Source organism: Equus asinus, chromosome 7 (genome assembly GCF_041296235.1).
Source record: "Equus asinus isolate D_3611 breed Donkey chromosome 7, EquAss-T2T_v2, whole genome shotgun sequence".
Lineage (NCBI taxonomy): Eukaryota > Metazoa > Chordata > Mammalia > Perissodactyla > Equidae > Equus > Equus asinus.
Window position 1 is genome coordinate 86,292,448 of NC_091796.1, and position 26,907 is coordinate 86,319,354.

Genomic DNA, 26,907 nt, shown 5'->3' on the forward strand with positions numbered 1-26,907 from the left:
TGAAGCTAACACCACCTGGCCTTTTGTGGAGAGACAACTCTTCCAGTGTTTGAAGAGCTCAGACACCAAGAGCCGGAAAGAGCCCCGGAACGCAGGAAACCCAGTCTCTTCGCAGCTAGAAGTTTGCTTTAGCTCTCCACTAAAAAAACTGTTTCTCTATTTGTTCCTGGAGGAGAAGGAAGAAACTTGCGCTCGTTTCTCCCCAGGGGCCAGAAAGGATAGACCACTGGGGAGATATAGTCTCTGCCGTTTTTTTTCCATCTGATGTTCTAGTCAGGTGTAATCCTCAGTGGAAAGCCTGCCCTGTTATCTGTGGGCTCGGGGCAAGAATCTCCATGGAGGCCGGGGGGCAGCCTCCCCTCTCTCCTCCTCTAGCACCACGAAGGCGCCGTGCACATTTGTGTGGACACCCCGGCTTATACAAGTCCACAGCTCCTGCAAACAGCTTCCCCTCGGCTATTCCTTGACATGGGAATACACACATTAGTGGCTGGTCTACTTTTGGGAGAATGGACCCAGTGAAGAGCCCCATGTGGATTTGGGGCAGTTCGGGCAAGGAATTCTGAGTACTGGAGTGTACTCTACATGGGGGTGTGGCAGGTGTTGCTGGTTCTGGGTGGGAACATCCATTTGGCCCTGTGGACTCCTCAATTCCTGGAGTGGGATATGGCTGCGGAAGGATCAGAGCAAGCCCCTCTAAAACAGATAGCCCAGGGCAGTGTCTCCAGTTGTCCAGGCCCGTGGTCACATGGCACTTGACCCCTTCTCTCTGCCCTCGGCTGTGCCTTCTTCTCACTTCTGTGAGATGCCCAATATTCTTATCCCTAGTTTGTAACTTGATGGGTCAGATGGAACCTGTCCTGGTTTGTTCTTTTATTCAGAAATATAGCTTTACTCTTATCTGATGTGCTACTCTGGGTCTGAGAGGTCTTAATGATGACAGAGCATCCTTTCTGGGTCTTAGTTTCCTTATCTGTAAAATGGGATGAATACTGTTCCTGTCTGTTAGAGTTGCCATGAGAAGTAAATAAGATGTGTATAAAGCACTTGGCACTGTGCCTCGCCCACAGATTATGCTCCGTAAATGTGAACTTTATCATGATTAGTATTGCTTTGTGCCAGGGACCTACAGGCATTGTCTCACTTTGTGCATTCAACCCTCTGATGTGTGACACCTGACACAGTAATTGGTTCAGGAGCAGACGTGTGACCTAAGCCAGACCACTGAGAGCCTTCCCAGGGAGTTTGATTAGAGTTACCTGGAATAGGGTGCTCTCTTTTCTCTAGAGCTGCGTGATTCCATCTTTATCATATGGAGACAGACCACCTGAAAATGAGGCCAATGCGGAAGAAAATAGGGTTTCCTAATATAGTCAGGGGATTACGAGAGACCAGCATCTAATCCCAGCTCTGCCGCTCTGTCCATAGGCACATGCCTTAACTTCTCTGAGCCTCAATTTTGTCATGTGTGAATGGCAGTACGAATAGTATCTATCTCAGTGAATTGTATCAATTGAGATGATCTATTCATCATTCAATACTATTGCTGAGCACCTGTCATGGGCCAGGCTCTGCTTAAACACTGGGCATATAAGCAGGGAGTGAAACAAACACTGCTCCAGCTCTCATGAAGCTTGTGTTTTAATGAGGGATAGAAACAATAACATGGACCCGTCATATAATGTCAAATAGGGATTAATGCCATGAAGAAAGGAAAAGCAGAGTAAGTGGCAGAGGTGGGTGGCTATTTCAGAGAAGGTGGTTACGGAATGCCTTTCTGAGGAAGTGGTATTTGAGCTGCTACCTGAAGTGAGGAACAGTCTTCCCTGTGCCTGACAAAGACTGTTCAGGCAGGGGGACAGCAAATGCGCAGGCTCTAGGCAGGACCTGCTCTGTTAGTGTTGGTTCCTTCTCCTGTTGTGACAGGAGCACTGAGGACTGGCCCGCATAACCTGGCACCTCGCTGTCCCGTCCTCCGTCCTCCTAGCGCTGGCATTCACACTGACCTCAGTGGATAGCAGGTCCTCGAGAAATACTCAGTGGTGGGGGGAATCCCGATGAAAACAAAGTCTGGCTAAGTTTGTGGCCACCTCTGTTAGGAATGCCATGCTCAAACCAGGGATGGGAGAGCAAACCAGGAGGGGAAGGATATGAAAGCTGCTGCTCTTCACCCACTCTCTTCAGCATCACAACCAGGGAAGAAGTAAATTAGGGCATTCCCACCTCCACTCAGTACCCCATGGACACTGATTGCGTATTCAAAACAACTTTGGCTACAAGTGCATATGCTCAGCATGGTTATTTTAAAGTTCAAAGGAAACAGTTTCCTGCAGTTTGGGGAGATCTGGATCTTCTAACTATGGGGGGAAAAGAAAGGACCCTCTACCTGCCGCTGTGCACTTCCAGAGGATAACCCAGCTGGGAGAGCCCTGCTGCCTCACCCTTCGTTTGGACTAGACCATCTCAAGAGGCAAGAGTCCAGGTTCCCCAACTTGCTGCCTCCACACCCATCTCACATCTCTGGTGGAGCTCTGGGGAGCATGGGGCGGGCTGCACATGCACAGCCAGCCTCCTGGAGGCGAGGCCCAGCCAAACCTTCCGGGACCCCACCTGGTGAACTCTGCCTTGGTTCTGACCTATTTTCTAGGAGAGAAAATAGAATATAGATTTAAATGCAGTGGCACTCTGGAAAACTACAGGCCCAGCAGTGTGAGAAAATAAAACAGCAGGAGAGATCTGAGGAAGTGCTGGCACTGGTGAGGATGTCACCTCTCCTGGATCAATCTCATCTGGTTGTCAATTGCCCTTTCTGTGGCACTTTTTATCTATTAAAAAAACTGAGGTATACACACATATTTACATATGTATATTTCCTCTGGCCAGTCCTGGGGCCCATCGCTGCTCACACACACACAAACCCCAGGCTGGATACCAGTAGCAACCACAGACAGGGAGCTCTGGGGATGATCACCTTGGAGGTGGGGAGGCAGTGAGGCATAGAGTCAGAAACAACTTTAGCTGCATCCCTGGTCAGCCTTCCTTGCTGTGTGACCATGGGAAAGGTGGAGGGTTTCTTTGATACCCTTGTCCTCTCATATATATAGGTAATAAAATTTCCAGCTGACATTGACTGAGGGTTTTCTATATGCTAGGTACTGTTCTAAGCTCCTCACAGCAACCTTAAGGATAGGAACTCCTATTATCACACCCATTTTACAGAGAAGGAAACTAAAACGCGGAAAGCTTAGGTAACTGGTACAAAGGCTATACAGCCTGTCGAGCCCGAGCCTGAATCCCCCACAATCCAGCCATGGATTCCCATGACCTGGCCTGAGTCACATCTCCACCTTTGGAGCTAAGGCGAGGGTGGGGGTCATCTCTACCAAGCCACATGGATTAAGGATGGGAAAGGGGGTTCCCCAGAAGACACCTGGGGCTTGTTACAAAAGAAGGGGAAAAGGATGCTGGACAGATGGATACTGAGAGGTTCTGATCTCCACCCTCTGCTCATCCCTCTCCCTGGCCCCACCCACCTTTGCCATTTCGTTCTGTTGGTCAGAACTGAATGCAGAGATTCAGGTCACTCACTGCCTCTTGGGACAGGGGCCGGGTGATACAATGTCTCTCTATTCCTCAAGGCGGACTTAACGCTCGGAATTGCCTCCAGGTTCTGCCACAACCAGGAACTGAGCTTGGACGCTGACCCCCTGCTAAAGGGGACTTTTCTTGGTGGCCTGCTGCCCCTATTTGGCAAGAAGCGATGCTGTATTTTTTGTGCACAGAACTAGAATTGGGCCAAATTAAGGCTTGAGCAGGGAAAACACAAGAAATAAGAATGGAATGTGTTTTGACCCCTGCTTCTGCTTACCCAGAACCCTTTCACTCCCTCTTGCCCCACTTTCCACTGAGGAGTAGGGAAGGAGGAAAGATGACCCAGGGGGAGGGGAGGGCTGGAGCAGACGTGTTCATTCACAAATAGAAGAGTTGAACCCAACACCAAAAACTCCACTGCTTAATTCCTATGGTCTCCTGGCATTTCCAGGGAGCCATCTGGTCGACATTCTTTGGTAATTCTGTCTGTGGTAATTCAACATGATAACAATCAGCTCAGCCAACGTTTGTGCAGTGTTTGCCTTGTACTGAGTTAAGTGCTTTACAAGTATTTAATTTCATTTGATTTTCATAACTGCCATGAGGGAGGCTCTGTTATCTTCCCATTTTATAGCTGAGGAGAACGACTCTTAGAGAGAAGTTCGGTGTTTAACCTAAGGCCATTAAGCAGGCTGGGATTTGAATTCAGACCTGTCTGTCTCCAAAATTTAGGATTGTAACCACAAAGCCCAAATAGGCAATTTAGTATGGAAAGAACTTTGGGGTTCCAAGGTATCCTGTCTCCCTTGGGCCTTGGTGCCCTCAAAGAGCGTGTTTCTGTGACAGTGGTGTTGACGCTCTCTCCACTGAACTCCAGCGTGTGTAAATGGTTTCATATCCTGTTTAATGAAGGGGTATTTTAACGACCACCATTCTAGGCAATCCATCAGTCATGGTTAATGGCCCTGCCTAGTTATTTATGCACCATATTTTCCCTTCCCACCTCTTCTATTTTGCCTCTTTTCTCCCTGCCTGCTGCTACTCCACCCTAAATCTAACAGCTCACCAGAAAACCTGAAATGGGCTGTGGCTGAGGAATGATTCAGAGCTCTCCAGAAGTCTCTTTGGGCAGATACAGCTTCTAGGGAATACAGGGCGTGGGCTGGAGAAATTCTCAGCTGTTGTTACGGGTATGCCCCTCCCCGCCGCTGGGACACAGCTCTGTTCAGTCAGCACCTGGGTTTTCCTGGGGCAAGAGCCCTGAGGAATGGCTGGAGCTTCACAAATCTGATTGTAGCAAATTGGAGGCACAGAGGATAACCCATGACCCCTCTTGGGGTAGCTGAGAGGCTCTCACCCCGCTCCCGCATGGCTTCAGGTGCTCACATTAGCCTGAAAATAGAATTTGGGTCTCATATGCCCTTGAGGGGCCTGAGTTTCAGTTGAATGAATGTTGAAGTGGGTGGGATTCAAGAGATGTAGGGTCTTAGGCTCTGTCTCTGAATTAGCTGTGTGAGTGTGGACAAGTCTCTCAACCTCTTTCATCTTCCATCTTAACAAAAAAGTATTAAACTAGATAATGTCTATGGATATCCCAGACCCACCATTCAGTGATTCTAAGGGAGTGCCCCAGGATTGCTCGGATGGCCAGTGGGTTCCTGAAGCGGCACCCCCGTTCCTTCTCCTCAGCTGTATCATATCAGGTCAAGTCTAGGAGTTTTAACAAGGCTTTGGGCTGCTCCTGGTTAGGCTTCTCCGGCATGATTCTAGTTTACATTTGAGGGTAGGAGGAGATTGTGTTCATGAAGTTGATAGAAGTGAACTGTACTTCATTTTTTGAAAGTTCATTGGCTTAATTCAAATGCCAGCCGTCCCAGGGCTGCATGTTTATTTGTAGTTGTCAAAAGTGATTTCAAATGGCAATTCCTGTCATTAATGATGGGGTGAAAAGCAAGGAGAAAAATTAAAGGGAGAGACAATCTCAATTTGTATGGCAAATGGTCTACTCACATACAATCTCATGCACACACGCTGTGGTCTGTGATGAAGAATGGTCACTGGGAATCCTGGGGAGGGAGGGTGTTATAAATGTTTTGTGACCTTCTGTCCTTCAGTCCTTCAGTCCTACGTGGTGAATAATGCTGCAACTTGCTCTTAATTCTTACGCCTCTTTTTCTTTGTTCCTCAAGGGAGCGGTCTCTATATTATCTATTATATTCCCTCTGCTGGGAAACTCTGCTTGCCTTCATGTCCAGTGTTCTCTATCTGGAGGAGAGGAGGATTTGCTTGGGTGTTGGTATGCAGAAATCAACCAGAATATTTTAACCAATATTCTTGCAGAATTCCAGTCTGTGTGGTTCTTTGGAGCCCTATCTGATTCCAGGATGATGTCTTTCCGGACAGATATGAAACTCGCCTCTCTTGCTACATGCACAGTGAAAAGGGAGCTTGGCCCCTCGGCTTGCATGGGTGGTTTTTGGGTGAAGGTGGAATTGAGTGCTCAGAAGCTGAGCACCATTGGGGTCTTGCATGACCTTGATAGTCATGCAAGGGCACATTGCATTGTGTGTGTGTGCTGCTAACGCTCTTCTTCATTTTTCTCCCTCTTTCTCTTCTCTCCCTTTCCCTCCCTTTGAAAATGCTGCCACAGATGTCAGTCAAGGTCCAGGTGAGTCTTTGTGTTTGCACAGCTGCCGTGGAAATTTCCCCTCTGCCCAATTGTGCATGATTTGACTCTAAGGGAGAGCTTTTTATAGGGACTCTAAACAGAACAGAAATCTAAGTACATTGCATTTTTGTTGATTTCAGAGTTAGAAGAAGAAATGCCTTGAATTAATGAATTTGTGTTGGTTTTGAAGAACCATTTTGAAACCAAAGGAATGTGGTTCCCATGCTTGTATAATCAATTCCTTCTGATTAATATTTCTGGGTGAATCAGAGAAGTGGAAAATGAGCATTTAAAAAATGTTTCTAAAAGATGTTCTTAAGACGTGTATTCTCCAATTTAATGAACATTTTTGCCTTATCTTAATTTGACTTATCTTCTATATCTTCATGTGGTTGAAAGTTGAAGATATGACATACTTAGCATGGAAAATATGATGCGAATGAAAGAAGGTTTCTTTCTTTTTATTCTAGGAAATGGCCTTTTCCAATGAAATTAGCAATATTATTTTTTTTTCTGGTTATGTAACTAATACATGCTCACTGTGGAAAGAAAGGAAAAAAGAAAAAAAGAGGAATGGTTTTTGTCAATGAACAAAGGGAAGAACAGTCCTTATGATAATTATGCATTTCTCTTTTAAAAATGCATACTCATCCAGAATCCTAATTGTAAGCATTGTATGTGTGTATAGTCACATATATGTGTACACACACACACACGCACATAGACTCATAGGAGTGGATACAACCATTTACAGATAAAAAGTTCAGTGATTTAGAGTGTTTTGGAGACCATTCTAAACTGGCCAGAACTTTGAGTTAAGAAGAACAATTAACCCTACCACATGAGAAGGGTGTATTATTGCTCTTAGGTGTTTCTTTTCTCTCTCTCTCTTTTTTTTTTTTTTGCTGAGGAAGATTAGCCCTGAGCTAGCATCCCTGCCAGTCCTCCTCTTTTTGCTGAGGAAGATTGGCCCTGAGCTAACATCCAGCCCAAGCTTCCTCTACTTTATATGTGGTATGCCTGCCATAGCATGCTGGATAAGCAGTGCTAGGTCCTTGCCTGGGATCTGAACGGCAAACCCTGGGCCACTGAAGCAGAGCACATAAACTTAACTGCTATGCCACTGGGCAGGCCCCTTCCTCTATTTTTTTGTATGTGGGATGCTGCCACAGCATGGCTGGTGAGTGGAGCAGGTCCGCACCTGGGATCCGAACCCGCAGACCTAGGCTGCCAAAGCAGAATGCATGGGACCTTAGCCACCTGGCCACGGGGCCAGGCTCAATGACATACATTTTCTTACTTAGTCCTTTTAACATTGAATTCTTAGAGCATCAATACGAGGTAGGTATTATTATATCCTTTTTAATGTGAGAGAAATTTAGGGCCCAACCTGTTAGGCAGTTTGCCCAAGGTCGTAGGGCTCGTCGGGGTAGCACTGGGATTTGAACTAAGAACTTTCAGACTCCAAAGCCCACGCGTGCTCCCTTGGAACATGCTGGGTCCCGTCACTGAAAATTCTCAGTGATTGCAGTTCTTGTAAGTATTTCCTAATGGGACTATTTATGTTTGCTTAGAGGTAATGTAACATTTTCATTATTACCAGGCTTCTTTCCAAAAATGAATTTATCCTTTATTGTTTTGGAATATCTAAAATAACCAACCAGACTTAATATGGTTTCTGATCACTAATCTATATGGGATGTTACATGGTGTCAGAGAATAATAGTTTTCCCTAGCTAATACTCAGGGTTTCCCTATCTCTGTTTTCTTCTGCCCATGGCAGCCCCCCACCACCTTTGAAAATAATTGGTGTTTGAACCACAGCACAGGGACAGCATTTTCTAGGAAGATGCCACTAAAATCATTCTTTCTATTTAATATTTTAGTTCACTCACTCACTCAACAAATACTTATTGAAAACCTACTATGTACCAGGCACTCTTCTAGGTTCTAGGGATAAACAGTGAGCAAAACAGAAGACAATTTCTGTCCTCATGGATCTTTTATTCTAGATAGGGGCAGACAATGAGCTAAAAAACTATATGCACATATACACATATTATATATAAAACGCTATTTTATAGCACGTGATCAGGGAAGGCCTCTCTATGAAGATGATGTTTTCCGGGATATCTCAAGGAGGTGAGGGAGTAATGCCAACACCTCAAGTTTTGTTTGTAAAAGGGCCCCTTGGCTTAATCCCTCCTTTTCTGGTTCTGGGCAGAGATGTGACCCAGGTCCCCACTTAGACTTGGCACGTTCGCCCTGCATAGTGGCTCCCAGCTCAGCGAATGAGTCGGGGCTGAAATCCAGCCTGTGTTCCTCTTGCCAAGCCTGCATCCGTGGAGCTGCCTCTGACCAGGGGGCACCTTTTTCTAATTCTCAAAAGGCGCCATATTGGTCCCGGGTGAAACTGTACAGTGGGGTGAAATGCAATGGACCCATAGGCTCCGCTCCGTCTCTTCAAAGGCGTGGAGGTCAGTGGGTGACCTTTCCCTAGATGACAGCAACACACACCACCATTCCAGTTTCACGGCCATTATCTCATTTTTCTCTTAATAACCCTCTGAGGTGTTTCGCCTGAGCCCCCTTTTTCTGCTGAGGAAGTTGAGGCCAGGAGGTAAAGTCACACGTGGAGGTCACCCAGCCATGGAGTGGCTGGGCCAAGAGGGGATTCCAGCCTAATTCTACATCTTGGGCTCTTTGTTCTGCCCTTGAGGTGTCAAGAACTGATTGCCAATCCTGTCACTCCACCAACCCCTTGCTTTTTTGTGGTTTCTGAGCCTGAAGCAAATCACCTGTTCAGAACCTCCCCTCGTGGCTGTGATGTGGCAGGAGGCAGCCTGAGCTGCCGGCCCTGGCTGAGCTCAGCGGTGGCCTCCCGCCTCTCTGAGCCCCTGGCCAGGCAATCTGGAGCCAGCAGCACTGTGGCTCCGAAGCAAGTAGCCTTTAGTGGTTCTCTGGTATTTTTTTTCCTTCCCCTCAGGAAGACAAATTGGGGATTTTATGAGCTAATGTAACTATTTACTCAGGGGCTGCTGGAAGACTATAAAGGGACGATTGATTAATTGATTAATTTTACATGTTGAGGAGATTGGTTAGAAGTAACCCTACTGAAAAATGCAGTCGGAGCTGGGGACTGGCAGGCAACACCTTTCCCAAGGCCAGGGAGATGGGCAGGGGACTCGGAGAGTGTCCTGGACACCCAGAAGAAAAGGGAGGCTGTATTTCACTGGACTGTGTGTGGGAAAATCCATAGCCCCTCCTCCTAGTCTTTGCGAAGGAGGTTCAGAATAACAAAGTAGCAACCGGCATTTGTGGTGTGCTGAACCGAGGCGGGGAGGGATGCTCAGCTCTGGTTTGACTCTTTGCATCAACCCCTCCAGGCAGGTGTTCCCATCCTCTGAGAGGTTCAGAGACTGCCCACAGTGGCCAGCTGCTAGTACAAGACCAGGACATCAGATCTGTCTGCTCCAAAGCTGTGATCTTTCTCTTCTAAACCCTGGCGTTTCCAAGGCAGAGCTGTGGACCAGGGGTGCGTCTTATCTGTGTCTGCATTCCCAACTCTTCATGTGGTTCATGGCACATAGTAGGACCTCAAACATATTTACTGAGCAGAGAGTGTGACCACCAGCACTAGGGGCATTGTGAGCCTGAAGGGTTCCGAGACATGTTGGAACTCAAAGGGTATGCTGTCCAAGGAAGGCAACTCCCTTACCTTACAGAGGAGGAAACTGAGTCCCAGGGAGGGGAGGGACATCTCCAAGGCCATGTCATTCACTTGTGGCCTGGAAGGGACCCCTATCAGGTGCTTATCCCATGCTTCTGGCCCATTGGGATTTGTCATTGGTCTCCCTGGTCTCCTTGTGGGGCAGGAGTGGGCCATCCCCGCCCCGCCATACCATGCCATACTCTCAGCCCTCTGCCCACCTTCCTGTGTGTTCCAGAACCCTCTGTCATGGGAAAGGAAGCTTTCTGGAGGTGAGGAAGAGGGCAGGATCGAGGAAGGATCTAGGAGGCAGGAAACAGTGCCAGGGCCTGTGGCTGTGAGACCCCCTTTCTCCCCTCCCCCCGGCTTCCTCCTCCAGCCAGGAGGGGCTGTTTATGGTGCTCCAATGACAGCCTCTCTCCTCAGAAGGGATAATTTCTCAAGCTCTGCCTGCTGATTAGAGCTGGAATTTAAATGAATAACTGTGACCTTGTGGAAGTGCCCTAGATATTCAGAGGCCCGATGAGGAAATAGGCCTCTTGCTTTGGTCCGTCAGAGCCCTGGCAGACGGGGGAGGAGGGGCTCCTGTCTGCCAGGGCCCCGAGGAGGCCTGGTCTGCCGCTGCTGGAAGCAACTGACGGCCTTTTCTCGAGCCTCCCTCGCTGGCTCTTGATCTCTGCCCCTCGGGGTCTCCCCCTTCAGTGTAAGTCATCTCAGGGCTGTCCTTGGGGAAGGGACCTGCTTATTTGTCCTGAGCCCTGCCCTGTCTCCAGGCAGTTGCTCAGTCCAGCCTGAGGGACCCTGTTCTGAACCCGAAGTCAGGAGGCAGCGCCTGATGTGTCTGACTTGACTTTGTGGACACAGAGGGTTGGCCCTAGAAGCTTGCTGCTCGACGAGGTGACCCACAGAACCACAGGATCGGCCTTACCCAGCAGCTTGTTGGAAAAGCAGAATCGCAGGCCTAAACCTGGACCTGCTGAGTCAGAACCTGCATTTCATCAAGACCCCCAGTTGTATGTACATTGATGTTTGAGACACACTGATCTAAAATTCCTGGTCTCTTCTGCCCTTAGGGGCCAACAGGGCTGTGTCTACTGAGGAAGGCGCAGTGTACCTTGCTGAAGCCCTATTCCTTGTCTCTTCTGCTGGGCACAGAGCGAAATAGCAGCTTTTTGGGTTGCTAGGAGTTAAGAGAGAGAACGAGATTAGGGAAGGGAAAGGAAATGAACATTCACAGTCCATGCCGGTCACTGTTTAGGCACTTTCCATATAAAAGTTCACGTACCGAGAGGCAAGGCAGCTTAAGACACAGTCGGGCTCCACAAACTGGTTTTGTATGGCCTGCGAGCTAAGAATGGTTTTTCCTTTTTTAAATAGTTGAAAGCAGTCAAAAGAAGAATAATTTGTGATGCAAAAATTTTGTGAAATTTGGATTTCAGCATTCATAAATACAGTGTTACTGGAGCACAGGCACACGCGTGAGTTTCTGTATTTTCCTTGGCTGCTTTGCAAAGGCGGAGGAGAATAGCTGTGACAGAGACTCCAGAGCCTGCAAAGCCCCAAGGATTTCCCCTCTGGTCCTTTACAGGAAAAGTTCGTCAGCCCCGGGTTAGAGCACAGACTCGGAGCCCTGGCTCTATCCCAGCAGGATGACCTGTTCAAGTTCCTTTCCCTTCGTGGGTTCTACTTTCCTCATCTGTAAAGTGGGGACAATAAGCACCTACCTCCTGGGGCTGCTGTGAAGATTAATGAGCTCGTGCATGTCAAGTCTTTAGCACAGCGCCTGGCACAGGATAAGCAATGTATAAATTAGCTATTATTATAAGTTGTCTCATCTGATCCTTTCCACATGCGTTTCCATTTTACAGATGAAGACACTTAGATTCAGAGAGGTTTAAAAACAAATGAAACGCTCTTTGGCCTATGTCTCGGTCCCCCTAACTCTTCAGAGGCACGCTCCCAGTGCTGTGCAGTAGGGCCCCTCTAAACACAGCTGCTAGTCCCTCCCTGTCACACATTCTCTCCCGTTGGTCCTGATCTTTATGCTTTCGATGAAGAGGTCCCTCACACCTAGTTCCTGGCCACGACTGCTCTCATGCAAGGCTGAGGAATCCCAGTAAAAAGGGTTAAAGGGACTGATATTTAAAGAAGACCCTCTGTGTGCCAGGTGCCTACCACTTCATGGACAAAGAACCCAGGGCCCCAAGACGTTTTATCCTTCTCCAAGGTCAGAAGCAGGAACAGTAGGTATCAGGACTTAAATGTAGATCTGGGGTTTCTGCTCTGTTGTTCTGCCTCCTTCTGGCTCTGCCACTTTCCCCAAGAGCTGTGTGGCCTTGGGTAAGTCATATAACCTCTCTGAGCCTCAGGCTTCTTTTCTTTAATGTGAAGGGTTTGACTGGGATGATCTCAGGCTTCTTCCATTCTGAGGCTCTGTGATTAGGCCATCTGACTCACATACCTAGTGGGCTAGCAATCAGGAAAATGCCTTCTCCTCCGTTACCAAAGACGGACAGCCCTTAGCTCCAGCAGTGCCTATAACACATTTTGTCTTTTCCTTCACATTCTTTTGGGCAATAGGCCCACTTGCTTTTCTCCCTTATTTATTAGGAAAAACACCTGACATTTATTGAGTTTGTATTTTGAGCCAAGCACTGAAATACTAAGTTATTACATGCATCATTTAATTCTTTTGACATCCCAGGAGGTAGATTCTGTTATTAGACCCATTTCACCCGTGATCAAACTGAGGCTCGGAGATGATAACTCAGTAAAAAGTGGTGGAGCAGGATGCAAACCCTGGTATGTCTGGCCCTGGAGATGGCTCAGGGGGAGTCCCACCAGAATGTGCATTCCACAAAGGTACACTCCCATTCACTACCGCATCCTCTAGGCATAGAACACTGCCAATAGGTTGTAGGCACAGAATAAATACTTGCTGAATGAAGAAATAGTGCTTAGGACTCAGCTCTTAGTTTTACCCCAAACCCCTCTGAAGGAAAGTCTGCTTTGTATTGGGGTTCACCCTGAGACAGAAGGTATTGGAACCAGTCTTTATTGGGTGCCCATCTTGGGCTCAGCTCAGGGCAGGATGCAGGTTCCAGGGAAATCCACCACTGCTGTGTGTCAGTGGACTGGAACGGGGCCCTCAGCTGGGCTAACAGTGCTCAGCTTCCAGCCAATTGCTTGTTTGGGGCCTGGAAGACCCCCTTGGCTCCCATAGCTGTTCTTCATGAGTACGTGTGAGTTAGAAGCTACTTCCCAGCCTGCCTCTAGCTTTGGCTAACTCAAGGAAGCAGATCACTGAGCCTTGGTGCCTTTTTCTAGAGCCTTTTAAAATTGCCTGCTTTACTGTCTTGGTGAGGCAGACTGACTGGGATGCGGTTATGGCCCCAGTTTGTTTCTCAGTTCTGGAGGGCAAGGTCAGAATTAGGTTGGGAAAATCATTAGTGAGATCCTGCAGGCTCAGTGGGACAGTACCACCCCCTACCCATGAGCCCACCAAATCTGTGGGGTGTATATTTATTGCTCCAGAGATGAGGGGGCACTGGTGGCATTTAGGAGGAAGGGGCAACAAATGCTAAGTGTGCTGTAATGTGTGAGAGAGTCGCATTCAAAGATGTGTGCTGCTCCAAACGCCATTGGTGAGACCAAAGAGAAAGTATCCTACACCAATTCCTTCCTTGTACAGGAGGGGAAACTGAGGCCATAGAATGTCCAGGTAACTCAACAACGTCATGCAGCTTGTTTATGGCATTCAGAGACCCTCCCAGTGCGTAGACCTGCCTGGGGAGGTCTGGAAAGGACCTGGGCTAACCTAGTCAGTTTTCAGGGCTAGACCTCATGAGGAGTAAGGAGATGGAAGGCAGCCGAGAGTTGAGGACAGTGGGTCCCCTTGTTGGGCAGCTGAGCTGACGGTGAGGGAGGCATCTCAGGATGCCTGGGCAGGCAGTGTGCTAGTGCTGCCAGCTTACTGGAGAAAAGGAGTTGGCAAGAGATAGGGGTAGGGCAGAGAGAGGGCCTGGATACGCCAGTCTCCTGAATAATGACAGCAATGACTGCAAGCTTTCGAGCCCTTCCTGTGTGCCATGAACTGTGCTGAGTGCTTTCCATGTGTGGTTGCTCACAATTGTCGTAGTGATTCCAAGGAGATACTTTAGAAATGGGAGGGGGCTATTTTACAGGAAAGAGGCGCAGGAAATTTAACTTGCGCAAAATCCCACAGTTAGTAGGAGGTAAAACTGGATTTAAATCCAGGTTTTGGATCATTTAGAGCTGTGGTTTGCAAACCCAAACTCGGGTAAGCATCAAAATCACCTGGAGAGCTAATGAATGAGATCCAGGCTCATTAAATTAAGACATGTCCTCCAGATGATACTGATGTGGCCAAAGTTTGAGAACCACTCTTTTAAAGGAAAGCAATCTGAAAGGTGAAGGGACTTGAAAGCTACAGCATTAACCACTACTTTATACCCTACATACTTTAAGGAAGGGTGGGAGGTTGGGATGAATGATCCCCCCTTGTCTGGGCTCCCTGGCACCTTACATCATGGGGCTGGTAGAGCCATCATCGTCATAAACTACGCAGGTTTCCACTGCTATCCAAAAGCAGAGCATTTCTACAAAATGTTTCCTAAGCCGAAATGGCCATAAAGTGAAGAAGCAATTACCGTTAATTTATATGGGAAAAAATTTTGAGCATTCCCAGACCCAAAGAATAATCTACCAAAATAATCAAGATAAAGCACAGATGCTCACAGACATAGTTCAAAGCTATAGCAGCTTGATGCTGAGTGTAGTTCCTGGGGAAGGAGCTTGGTGGTGCCACTTTCACTGCTGGGGGTGTGGGCTGCCTCTGTAACAGCTCACTGCAAAACAGGCACTGAACGCTATTTTCGTTTCTCACGTTTTTTCATAAAAGCGAAAATCATCTTCTGATTTCTTTTGGTTAGTGAAAAACAGGTACCAAGGCAGGTCTTTTATAAAAGTGAAGTGGCGTAAAGTGAACTTTCGGGTAGCGGGGGAAACCTGTGGTCAGCTGTGTATTGTCCACCACGTGACCCTCATTGGCCACCCACCATGGGCTCTTGAAGGACAGGGAGTGTCTTCTTTTTTCAGAACACAGACTTACCCATGCCTGCATCCCCACTGCATGCCATATTGTAGGTGCTCATAAAACTTTGTTGTTAGAATCAGCATTTCAGAGATGGAAAGGACCCAAAAGGTTGTCAAGCCTCTCTGTGCACCTAATTTTTGAATCTGGTCTATAAGGGTTTATTTAGACTTCACTTGAACCCCCACAGTGATAGGCGACTCATCGCTCCATTCTAACAGCACTGAATGTCCACAAGCTCTTCCTTATCCTGAGTCACTACAAGCTTTCACCACCTGTATTGCTTCTGGCCCTTGGAGACACACAGAATAGATCTAATGACACTGCCAGTGTTTGAAGGCAGAGCTTTCGTCTTGAGGGATTTTCTTTTCTAAAGGCTAAAACATTTCTAGTTTCCTTGGGCATTCTCATTCAAGGGTTTTAAGTTCTTTTATCCAGGTCATTGTTTTCTGAAAAAAGACATTTTTTTGCATCCTTTCCAAAGAAGGATGCCCACACCACATACAGTATTATAGACGTGTCCCAACCAGTTCATTATGGAGTGGTCCCATTGCTCCTCTTTTTCTGGACTCCCTACATCTATTAATGGTGGCACCAATACCTTAACTTTTTTTTTTTTTAAGTAACTATAGTATTAAGTTAAAGTCACTGAAAATCTTTACTATTTTGTGTGCACTGCTGCTAAGCCATTTCTCTCCCCTTCTTGTGCTGTGTAATGGGTTGACTTAGACTTGGAGCCATTCTTTGACTTTGTTCCATTGAGTCACGGATTTTTTAAATCCAGTACACTGCAATCTAATAAGGTACAGTTCTTTCATCTAGCACATCAGCTGTCCCTTCCAGCTTTGTGTCACTCAAGAATGAAGAGCTATTTTAGAGTAGTTCATGACAGTTGGAGAGCAAAGGTTTCCTCTTCTTCAGGAAGAGTCTTCTCTGAAAGCCGTAATTGCTGATCCTTTAACCCTTATAGTGACAAGCATGACTGCCTTCATCTCTCATCCTTCCTCGGTATTCATGCAGGAGGAAACCCCATCCCTCCTTTCCTTCTACAGAGGTGGAACAAACTGGGAAGGTGCTGCAGACATTCTTCTCTCTTCCCTGTGGTTATGCCATTCAGAAGCTGTTGGTGATTCATGGTGACACATTGGAAGAAATCCCTCCTGATCAATCCAGCCACCAGGCTGTAGGAGCAAAGTTGGTCTAGAGGCAAAAGTGAGTGGGCTAGTACAGTTACATCCTACAAAAGGCTTTGTGGTGGAGGATGGAACATGGTGACCCAGATTCTGACATCTAACAAGTTAGCTATTCCTTTCAGCTTTAGTTCATCACAACATCCAGACAGTATGCCATGGATGTTCTCAGCCGAGTCATTGATCAAAATGCTGAGCATCCCTGGGCTCTGCTGTGAGCCGGTGGTGAACCCCTGGTAGAAAAAGGAAACTAAAGTCTGTAGTGAAGATCAGGGAACTGCCCAGGGAACGGCTGGTCTGAGGCACAATTGTGGGAGCAGGTGGAGGTTTTCTTCAGACCCCACCTCTGCCTATAAGAATTCTGCTCCCCTCTCCCACCCCATCCCCTGTGTGCTCCCTCCTGCCCACAGTGGCAGACTTCCTTAACCTGCGACTGCACGTCTCTGTCCTGCCTTTCCTCCCATGTCCCTGTGCCACCCTGTCTTTGAAGAAAGATCCTTACTTGGCTTCCTGATGATCTCATGCACAGGACAGTGTCAATGACTGAGTTACCCTGAGTGTGTCTTTCATTCAGACTTGCATTTTAATGAGGGAAGTGGCTTAATAATCCCAAGAATTGGCCTAGGATAGGAAAATCTTTATGTTTTAGTAGAATCTGGAGGTGGGGATTGAGGGAAGGGAGAAGTTGGCCATTTAAAAGAGCTCCCCCACTTCTCCTTATATCCTGCTGGACCAGGGTCATACATGAAGTTGAATGAATGTCTAGGCACTATTTTCTGCCCCTGAATTCTCTAAGATATGTCTTCTCCCTTCTCTTCCAGCACCGAGTTAGACAGGGTAGCTAGTGTCGTGGTTACCACCCCAGCCTGGATAGTCCATCTGCTGGCTTAGAACCCTCACTTCACTCCTTACTAAGTAGTTCGATTTTGGCTCTGGGCCTTGGTTTCCTTACCTGGGAAACTGAAATTATAGCAGTGCCTTTCCCATAGGGTTGCATTGAATGAGACGACACACAGCCAGGCCTTGTCTATGGTAAACAGTCAACCAATGTTAGCTACTGTTATAATTCTGTCTTTTTACCCAGTGAACTGAATTTCCTCTCTAAGTGCTTAAAATGTTAAGATGTGTATTTCTTCTTTCCTTTTCTCTCTTTTCCAAATTCCTGGTCACCCTACAGATGTGGTCACTTGTGGCTTCTCTCTTCATCAGGCCCCACCCCCATCACTTTCACTATTTCCCTAGTTTCTCCAGAAACATCAGGTGAATGTCTCCATTACCTCCTGATTTTATATAATTACTCTTTTAAAAAAGTCCTCCTGGCTTCATAAGAATTCAACGTTGGCACTTGGCACTTGCAGCAATTAGTGACATTTAATTTCTCTACTTCGGCATGGAAAACGAGATGATATATGTGGATTTTACACTGGGATAAAAGTTACTCTGGAAGTGAATGAAAGAAAAGTCTTGGCAGAGATAACTTACTTTTTTTTTTTCCTGAATCTTTTTTTTTTTTTTCCAAGAATGACTTCCTTCCTCCCCTGAAATACTTTCCCCCATTACCCAGCCAGAGGGAAGGAAGGAAAGATGCATTGAAAACCATCTGAGATGGGTGGGATATTATAGGTTTGAGGGGGAGACAGCATTAGCTTAAATGATGGAGGTCTTCAACTTCTGGCCTGGTTCCTGAACATTGCATCTTCCTCTTGCCTGTTTCAGTAAATGGCTTCTATTCTCTATATTAGTCATTCTTGTGACAGGCTTCATGATGCCCACAGCCGCTTACAAATGACTTTGCTTTCATAGCCGTTTCCATTCACTGGAGCTGCAAAAGCAGCTATCTCCATGGGGATTTTCCTGAAGGGCGTAACATAGTTTAGAGGGCCATACATATATTTTGCATGTAATTTACATATGATTTGCAGTCTGTTCTAAGGCAATTTCAACTTTGCATGTCTTACCTACTGGCAATCTTTTTCTCCTCTTATTCTTGTATGTGCCCTAAGAACCTGTGTGTCACAGACAGACGGGTAAAGAAGGGCAGACTGGAGCACTAGAAAGAATGAGGGGAAGGGTCAAAAATAGCAGACATCTTCTTGGGATCCAGAAGTGTCCCTGGATCTAGCTAGGATAGCACTTTGTCAAGGTGTGACATCTAGATAGTAGACTTTTCAGTTGCTTTCTGGTTTTTTGTAGTTGTTTTTAAACAGGCATTGTGGCTCCATAAGCATTCTGTGTTGGCAATTCCCAATATCATGCCTATCAAAGCCTCATCTAAGTCCACCTCCTGTTCCCTACCCACAAGTAGGTTAACATTTATGGAGCTGGCTTTTGAGTCTTAGTTGAGGATGTATTCAAATCCAGAGCCCGTGGTGAGATTGTTTTGGAAAGATGTGGTCTCCCTTGCTTCCTTGAGCCCCCCTTTTCCAGCCCATGTCTTGTCTTTCATCTTCCCATGAACATCAGGCCCAGAATAAATGCCAAACTCCAAACCCAGCCGGGTGCTCGTCCCAGGGCCGGCTGTGTGGCCTGGGGGGCTGCTGCTGCCCCTCCACTTCTGAGGTTGATAAGAAAGATGATCGTCATTTTTCCCCCTTCCTTATCAACCACATGCATAACACACACCCAACATAGATTCCTTTTCCTTCCTTACTAATTATATCCTTCTCAGTTAAGATTTTTTGAGGAGTATATTCTGTATCTATATCGGAAAGCCATATAGTTCCTTTTTCCTTTTTGAATGTAGAATTTTATTTTAATGTTGAATGTGCAAAAAAAAAAAATGAACCTCCAGGATATCTTAATATCCCCCATCTCTCCCAGGTTAAAACTTAGTGTTCCAGCCCCTTTTTCTTTGAAGATTCATTTATGTACACAGGCACAGACCCTCTCTTCTGTGAAAAGGAGGGGACACACCCTAACATTTGCCCTAACTTTCTCACAGACCTTAGTCCTACATTGTTAAATGCACCCTAGACATTTTTGCTTGAGTGGTTCTTCTGTTTATTCAACTCATCATGCCTAAAACAGAACTCATTATTGCCCTCACTCCAAATCCATCTCCCAACCCCATCCCGCCTTCCTATTTCTGACCATGCTTCACTCAGTCTCCCATCCCTTCCCTTCCTGAAGCATCTCATCAGTCACCCAAAGCCTGATGAATCCTCTTTTTCCCTTTTCCTTCCCTCTCCCATGATACTTATTTAGGCCTTTTGCTTATGACTGATCTTTCTGCCTCCATCTCTTTTCCCTCTAATCCATCCTGTCCACACCATCGCCAAAACAATCTTCCTCAGCATCATTTCCCCTGGGTCATTTTCCTGCCCATGAACCCTCAATGTCTCCCATCAGCTGCAAGGTCAAGCAAGTCCATTTTCCTTAGCCTTGAAGCTCAATGTCTTCATACAGTAGTTCCATACTCTGAGCCTTAAGATCACCTTGCACTTCTTCCTTGTACCAACTATTTATATGTGTATTATTTGTATAGCAGGTATTACAAACCTACCACATGCCTGGCAGTGTCCTAGGTGCTTCTGGAAAGTTGAACGGGAAAGGCCTTACAAATGCACTTTGTGGTCTGCGGAGCTGGTGGTGTTACTTGGAATGTCCTACATCTGTCTAAATCCTAAACCATCTTTCAAGGCCTATTTCAAAACCCACTTTTCTCCAGAAACCTTTTCTGTGCACCCAGCCCCCTCCTCACAGTCCTACTGTCCTTATTGTCTGAATTCATGCTTTGACACTTAGCAATTACCCACTCATTGATTGCTCATTCACTCATCAAACACGTACTGAACACCTACTCTGTGTTAGGCACTGTGCTAGGTGTGGCCTCACACATTAGTATATTTTTATAACATAATAAAAATAACAACAATAACCCTTATATAGCCCTTACCATGTGCAGGCACAGCTTTACATATATTCATTTATGTAATCCTCAAAACAACCTATGAATTTGGCATTATTATCTAAATTTTACAGATACATAAATCAAGGCACAGAGATGCTTAGCAACTTTACTGGGTTACAAGCCAGAAAGTAACAAAAGTAGGAGTCAAATCGGGCTCTGAAGTCCTTGATCTTAACCCCTCCACTGCCAGGTGCCAGTATATATATCACATGCACGTTTGTGTGAATATAGACACATGCACACTTTCTCAGATTCTACCGTACCGTGGCCATCTACCATACTTGTTTGTATCTCCACTACCTTTTCCAGTGTTTGCATATTGTAGGTACTTCAATCATTTGCTTGATTGATTGTTGGTTCTTCCACTCACTCTGTGGGTGGGGGGGGGAGCATGACATTTTTAGCAGCAAGTAGGAGTGTTTTGGGACGGGAGGGGGAAGGAATAGAATTTCAGAATAGCCCTGGACACTCTGGAATTCTTGGTTTCCAGTTCTTAACTCTGCCAGCTTTAAGGATAAGTTTGTTCCAGAGATGACACTGATGTAAAACCTCTGGAAAGTGGGATAAAACACCCTGCTCAAAAAGCAAAACAAACTCAAACCATGTTATGGTTACTTTCCTGGTACCCTTATTCATGTCCACTTTGCTTCATTGCCTGTAAAACCGAAATTCTGACATCAGGATCCCAGATCCGCATTCTTGGCCTAATGTTTCTATTTAAGATTTTTATAAACTGAAGAATATGAACATTTTATTCGTGTTGCAATACTGCAACTACATATGTAGCTTAATAAAACCTGATAAGTACATATTTGAATTTTAAAAACACAGGTGGTGGGTTATTTGCATTTTAAAAGGATTCTTCCTTTTACAAAAGGATCCACTGCAGGGTTCCGTTAAACATCCAATTCCTCTTGGTGCATTTATCATACTATTTAATTTACCAAAATTTGATTTATATGCCGCTCTGAAGGGGTAGCTCTCAAGTTCGAGTGAGCATGGAATCAGTTGGGCAACTTGTTTAAGATTCAGATCTTTCCGCCAACTCCTCCCCAAGATTCTAATTCATCAGGTCTGGGGTGGGGCTCAGGATCTTCATTATTAATAAGCATCCCCAGGTGGTCAGTGAAATACACTTTGGAAACACTGCTTTGAAGAAACACACGTAGCAAGGAGATGGGGCACACCTTTAAAGGGCTTCTCCAGGGCTCTGAATACCCTCTGACTAGCAAGTATCTCATTTACTCTTCATTTGGTAAATTTTTGAAATATATATTTGGGTCAAATAAAGATTATTTCACTTCTTTTCTCCTCACTCCTTCTCCTAGCTACCAAACATCTTTAATCACAGCTGTAAAATGTTTCTCCTTTCATTTTTAAATTTAAAAAAATTTTAAATTTTTTTCTCCCAGCTTTACTGAGCTATAATTGACATATAACATTGTCATCGTGTTGATTTCATACATTTGTGTATTGCAAAATGATTACCACCATAACATTAGCTAACACCTCCAACCTGTCACATAATTACCATTTCTTTTTTGTGGTGAGAACATTTAAGATCTACTCTTTTAGCAAGTTTCAAGTATACAATACAGTGTTATTGTCCTTTCATTTTTAACCCCCTATTTCACTCAAGTATTTCCTTGGATCTTCCTTATTCTCATTTATTAATGCTGACAACCCTCCTGTGAATAGTCGCCTTCTGAATTCACACACCTGTTCTGTTCCTGTTCCCCTTTCCACATACCCCACCTGCCTGCTCCACACCCCCCTCCCACCCCCTTAGTGCTCTTGTTCTGGATGCTGAAGGCTGTGGCTTGGTCAAGAAACATCAGGCATTTTAGGAATAGACACTTCTGCAGAGGTTTCTCTTAGCCAAATCTAGGGCCATTTGTTCTTTCTACCTACTATCCTCTCCAAAAAAAGACCAAAAATTAATTTTTTTTAAACAAAACAAATCATGAGAATGACTTGCTTTGGCATGATTCCATTCCTCCATGAGTATTAATCTGAGGCCTCGGGAAATGAATGCCAGAAATGTGCATTTAAAATATGATTATAGTTTAATGAAATTCATTTAAAGAATAGACTCCTTGACATTTATGGCACATGTATCTATGTATTTAATATATCATTGATCTTTCAAAAGAGAGTTTCTTGACCCATATTTTGCCTCTGATTACTTTGCAAATCTCTAGTAATCTCTAAAAGCATTTAGAAATTTCCATACTTTGGAGATTTTTCTCCTTTATTAATCTCCTATATCCCTGAATTTCACTCCAGGTAAAGGTTCTCTGGAGTGATCTGGATTTTGTCAACTATCTCCAATAATAATAAAAGCAATGGAAGAGCAAATAATGGGTGCCATTGGTTACTGATTGGAAATCTTTTAATAGATTTATCAGGGCTTATGATTCCCTTGAAGTAATGAGCTCTTAATAGCCTTGTTTGACTTCCATAAGAACATAGCCAGAGGTTGTGTATTCATTTATTGGGACATTGTGTACCTTCTTTAACCCATTCAGTGCTGGGCTAGACCGCCCTGATCAAGGCTGAGGGACTTTCTGGGAAAAGATGGTGGTGGAGAAGCAATGGAGGGAAGGGGTATGGTGGTCACTGGGCTAAGAGGAGGGTGATACAGGATGTCGTTTCAGGTTGTCGAAGCAACTCTTGCAAGCAGAAACTCATTTGGTGTGTTCAGTACCATTCAGCTTTTGTAGAAAAGAATACTGTATCTAGAAAAAAAAGTTGGATGGTAATCTCTGGGATTACACCTGATTTTTTTTCCTGAGTTTTCTAAAGTTTCCACAGTGACCATGTATTACTATTAAAAATAATTTAAAAGAAAGAAAACTACTTTACCTAGCATCTTGATTCTCTTTCCCAAGGGACCTACTCTTTAATAGATTTATCTCAAATCCTACCTCTTGTATAGAACAATGGTAAAAGGAGAGTTTTCATGATGAGGCCCATGGCAGTTCAGCAAACAAGACTGTCCTTGCACCAGAGAGCCAGCCTTTCTGCCCTGTGGCAGGAAGGCTGGCGTGTCAGTGCTAGTTGCATGCTCTTGAGTGTGTATATATGACCCTCTACCCCTCCTTCCACTCAAGAATTAAGAGAAAATTGCATTGCATGTGGAATTTTAACTTTGTCTTCTTTCTTTTTCCCTTTCCCTTCCCCCTCCTCCTCCCCTTCTCCCCTCTTTTCCTTCCTCAAGGCCTCTCCCACCTCATGATGAGTGAACAAGGTAGGTGCTTTGTGCTCGTGGCGCTGCAGCTGCCCAAATTGCTTGCCTTCGTGCCTCTGGCTGGTCGCTCAGAGCGTCATCATCACTGGCAGGCCATTTGCTGCCTGTCCCTCCTGCTGTGGGCCAGACGGGCAGCAGGTCCACCCTGTGGTGGGGGGCACCTTTCCCCGTGCATCCTGGTTTCCCGCCCCCACCATCCCCTTGGCTTCTCCATTCTGCACCACCATTTGTCATCTTGGGCGCTGGCCCTGCCGGGCTGCCTTGGAGAGGGAAGCATGAAACAAGGCATGACGGCAGCGATAATGGGGGTGAATGAAGCTAATTTCAGAGCAACAGAGCGGTTAACTCCCTCCTGCTCCTCCCCAGGCCCCACGCTGGGGCCCCGGGCTTGGGGAGGGGAGCTGGGCTTCTCTCTGAATTTCATTCTTAGTAAAGGTTTGCTTTTTGTCTTCCCCTCCATCCCACTGCCCATTTTAATGATTTTCAGCCCCTCATGGTCAAAGGAAGTCCTCGGGGGTTTGACTGTTTCCAGTTTTGTATAAAAGCAAAAACCACCTAAAGTACATGCTAATATCCTCATGGCAGGATTCTAACTCATTATACACCCTGAAGAAAACTGCATATAAAGATCTGTAAATTCAGCATCTGCAACCTAAAATATTCAAATATGCAGAGAATGAACTGTGCAGGAAATTCAGCTCGGCTAAGCACAGGGTGGGCTGTGAATGAAGCCTTTTTCTCCTAAATAAAAATTTTCCACATTATCAGCCTAAATCAGGATTCGACAACTAAGCCTACTTAAAATTGTCTTTCCCTTCACTGTTCAATTGCGACTATTGTGTTTCTTCTGAGCCTTGGGATGATTGCAAGATTGACCTACCTGCCTTGCCTTGACACTGAAAGGCTGTACTTTAATTTCTCTTGTCTGTTTCCTTTCAAAATATACATGGGACTCAGTGCCTCTTTTGCAGGACCAAAAAAAAAAAAAAAACGGGAATGCAGGGTACTTCCATGTTCTCTTTTTTTCTTGATCTTTTGAGGAGTGTGGGGCAGCACTGAAGGGCCACTCCCTGTTCTCTACTCCCTTTCATTGGATCCATCAGGGTTGCCATAAAAGGGAGTATGATCAGATCTAGGAGCCACCCAGGCTGAGAGAAGTTTGTTTATGGTGTCCACATAGCCCGAGAGCTGAGCACTTGAGGACATCCTGACTTGATAAGGCAGGGTAAGGAGGAAGCACACGTTTCCAATAGAAGTGTATCATCCAGACTTGAGCCAAGGTCCACGATGTGGTCTCTGGACATTTCAATGAAGACATGGTCTGGTGTAGAGCAGATATCAAAGAACAGAGCTGAAGGGAGGAGGTCAGCTGTGTTCTCCACTGTTAGATGAGGTTCCAGAAGAGGCTGGGATGAAGCCACTCTATTCTTGTAGGCGAGAGAGGGAAGTTATCTGCCAGCAGTGGGTAACTATGAAGTGGATATGAGTAGGGGATGCACTAGATGTTGACCCAGTGTCCAGGTAGTTTGAGAGAGTTAAGCACATCTCCATGAATTAGGAGGACCTGAGCTCTATGAATTGCTGGAATTTGATGGCCCAACTTTGATACAAGTTACACCAGAAAAGGCAGGCCCTCAGAGTCCTGATAAAAAGACCCCTTCTCCATTCTTTTGCCTTATTCCCCCAGCTGCCCTTGAGGAGTCCTCCCAGCTATTACAGTGGCTTGGAGGTCTGAGTGCTTCATGTGGCTGATGTCATAGGGTAGAGTCCAGGCAGATGGGCTGGGCTGGTGGGGACTTTACTCTTGTTTTGGCTTATTTCAGACTCACTGATGCAGCACAGGTATTTTGGAGGGCTAAATCCCAACATTGGTATAAAAGCATTTGGAGAACTTGTATTGTATACCTTACCCACTTTTTCACCCCCTGCTCAACTTCTCTTGGGCACCCAGCATTGATGTGTACGTGAGTGGAGAATTCAGACACACCCATGTACACTTGCCCTGGGCGTAAGTTGGGTATCTTCTAGAAAAAGAGTCTTTAGGCAATGAAATAATGACAGACAGATATTGTGAATTCCTCTTTGGAGAGGTTTTCAAGAAAGGATGCAGAATTCTTCCGGGTGGTCCGTGTCACTAAGGTTTTAAGTTGCAACTTGCAGTTTAATCTTTTTTTAAGAAGGTCCTTTGACTGCATTCTGCTTCCTCTCATTCTTTCCCATTTCCCACCCCCTTGTCCATTCTTGCCCTTTGTGATGATTCCTTACAAAACCAACTCTACTTCCCACCAATTCACCTTATTCCTTCAACATGAAAGAAAGAGATTTCTGTCTGGTTTCCACTGAATCTCCAGAAGTTGTTTTTGATGCCCATAAAAATGTGTGGAAATACTTATGTATGCTGTGTGTGTATCACTTATACATGTATGTTACATTCTTGGTCCTCGTGACTCATATTAATGTTGGGAAAAAAAACAAGAGAACGTAGCTTCTCTGAGACTTTCCCTAACCAATTTTAGATTGGTTAAGTGCGTGCGATTTCACATCCATGTGGCTATGCAGTGCTGTTGCATGCAGACTTGGTCATGTTTCTAAGGATGAGACTGAGGAGAAACGAATGGGAAAAAGCTTAAACACAAAACGGATGGAAGCAGCCTTGCTGGGCACCCTGTTTACGGCTTAAGCTTCACATTGTGCATTTGTTTTGCGCTGCCTTCTCAAGCTGCTGTAGTGCTGTTGCTGTTACTGTTGTGGGTTTTTGTTATGTGTGTTACATTTCTTTGTGTGTCTGCAGTGTGCTGATGTTTTATTCTCCCTGCTCTCTCTCTCTTTGTCTCTCTCTCGCCGCCTCCATGGTGGACACCATGCTTCCTCTACTTAATTGGACCTTCCACTTCATTTCTGTAGGTAGAAGTAAAGGTAGAGATCATTTTATTTTTATGGTTGTAACTATCAATCTGCCTTCTGAATGTTCGTGTATCCAAGGGGAATTGTTGATTCTGATGAATATAGTCCAGATTATAACTTAGTGCTTTTTACAACAACTAAAAATACATAAATAAAAAGCCAGTGCTCTCGTTTCCCTTCAATACACTTCATGTTCAGTGGTTGGGGATCTTTCCAACTTGGTATGCCTGCATCTAAATCCAGGATGAGCCTTATCCATTATGGTGTGCTGTTTCTAGAAGGAACGGGGGACTCCGAAAATGATTATGCAGTGTGGGGAAAGTATGTTTTACTCAAAGACAGGGTATTCTAAGATCCCCTCCCAAGAAATGTATTGAGGGAACGTGGGGTTTGTGAAATGATGTGCTGTTGTTTGTGTTACTTGAAACTGACTGAATTCGGGGATAATATTTGTGAGGGAAGGATGAGAGTTGAGAAAGGGGAGAGGGTTGGTGAATTGCTTGAAATTTTATTTAATGTGAAATTTGGGGGATATTTAATTATTGCTCTTTTATCTTCTGTGTGATATTTCC

The 26,907-nt window shown here is 45.5% G+C and overlaps 1 protein-coding gene across 21 annotated transcripts in view; it reads left to right on the plus strand.

Annotated features, from left to right (window-relative positions):
• NRXN3 (neurexin 3) overlaps nucleotides 1–26,907 on the plus strand; it is a 1,439,541-nt gene that overhangs the window by 26,429 nt on the left and 1,386,205 nt on the right. For 18 of the 21 annotated variants that reach the window (XR_011504710.1, XR_011504711.1, XR_011504714.1 and 15 more), the window contains exons 2-3: nucleotides 6,242–6,259; nucleotides 23,402–23,431. The exons of the other annotated variants lie outside the window; for them this stretch is intronic. Coding sequence is in view for 13 of the 18 variants with exons in the window: in XM_070514127.1 (XP_070370228.1) it covers nucleotides 6,242–6,259; nucleotides 23,402–23,431 (48 nt within the window). In the remaining 5 variants the exon portion in view is untranslated. The remainder of the gene's footprint in view (nucleotides 1–6,241; nucleotides 6,260–23,401; nucleotides 23,432–26,907) is intronic. 21 annotated transcript variants of the gene reach the window in all.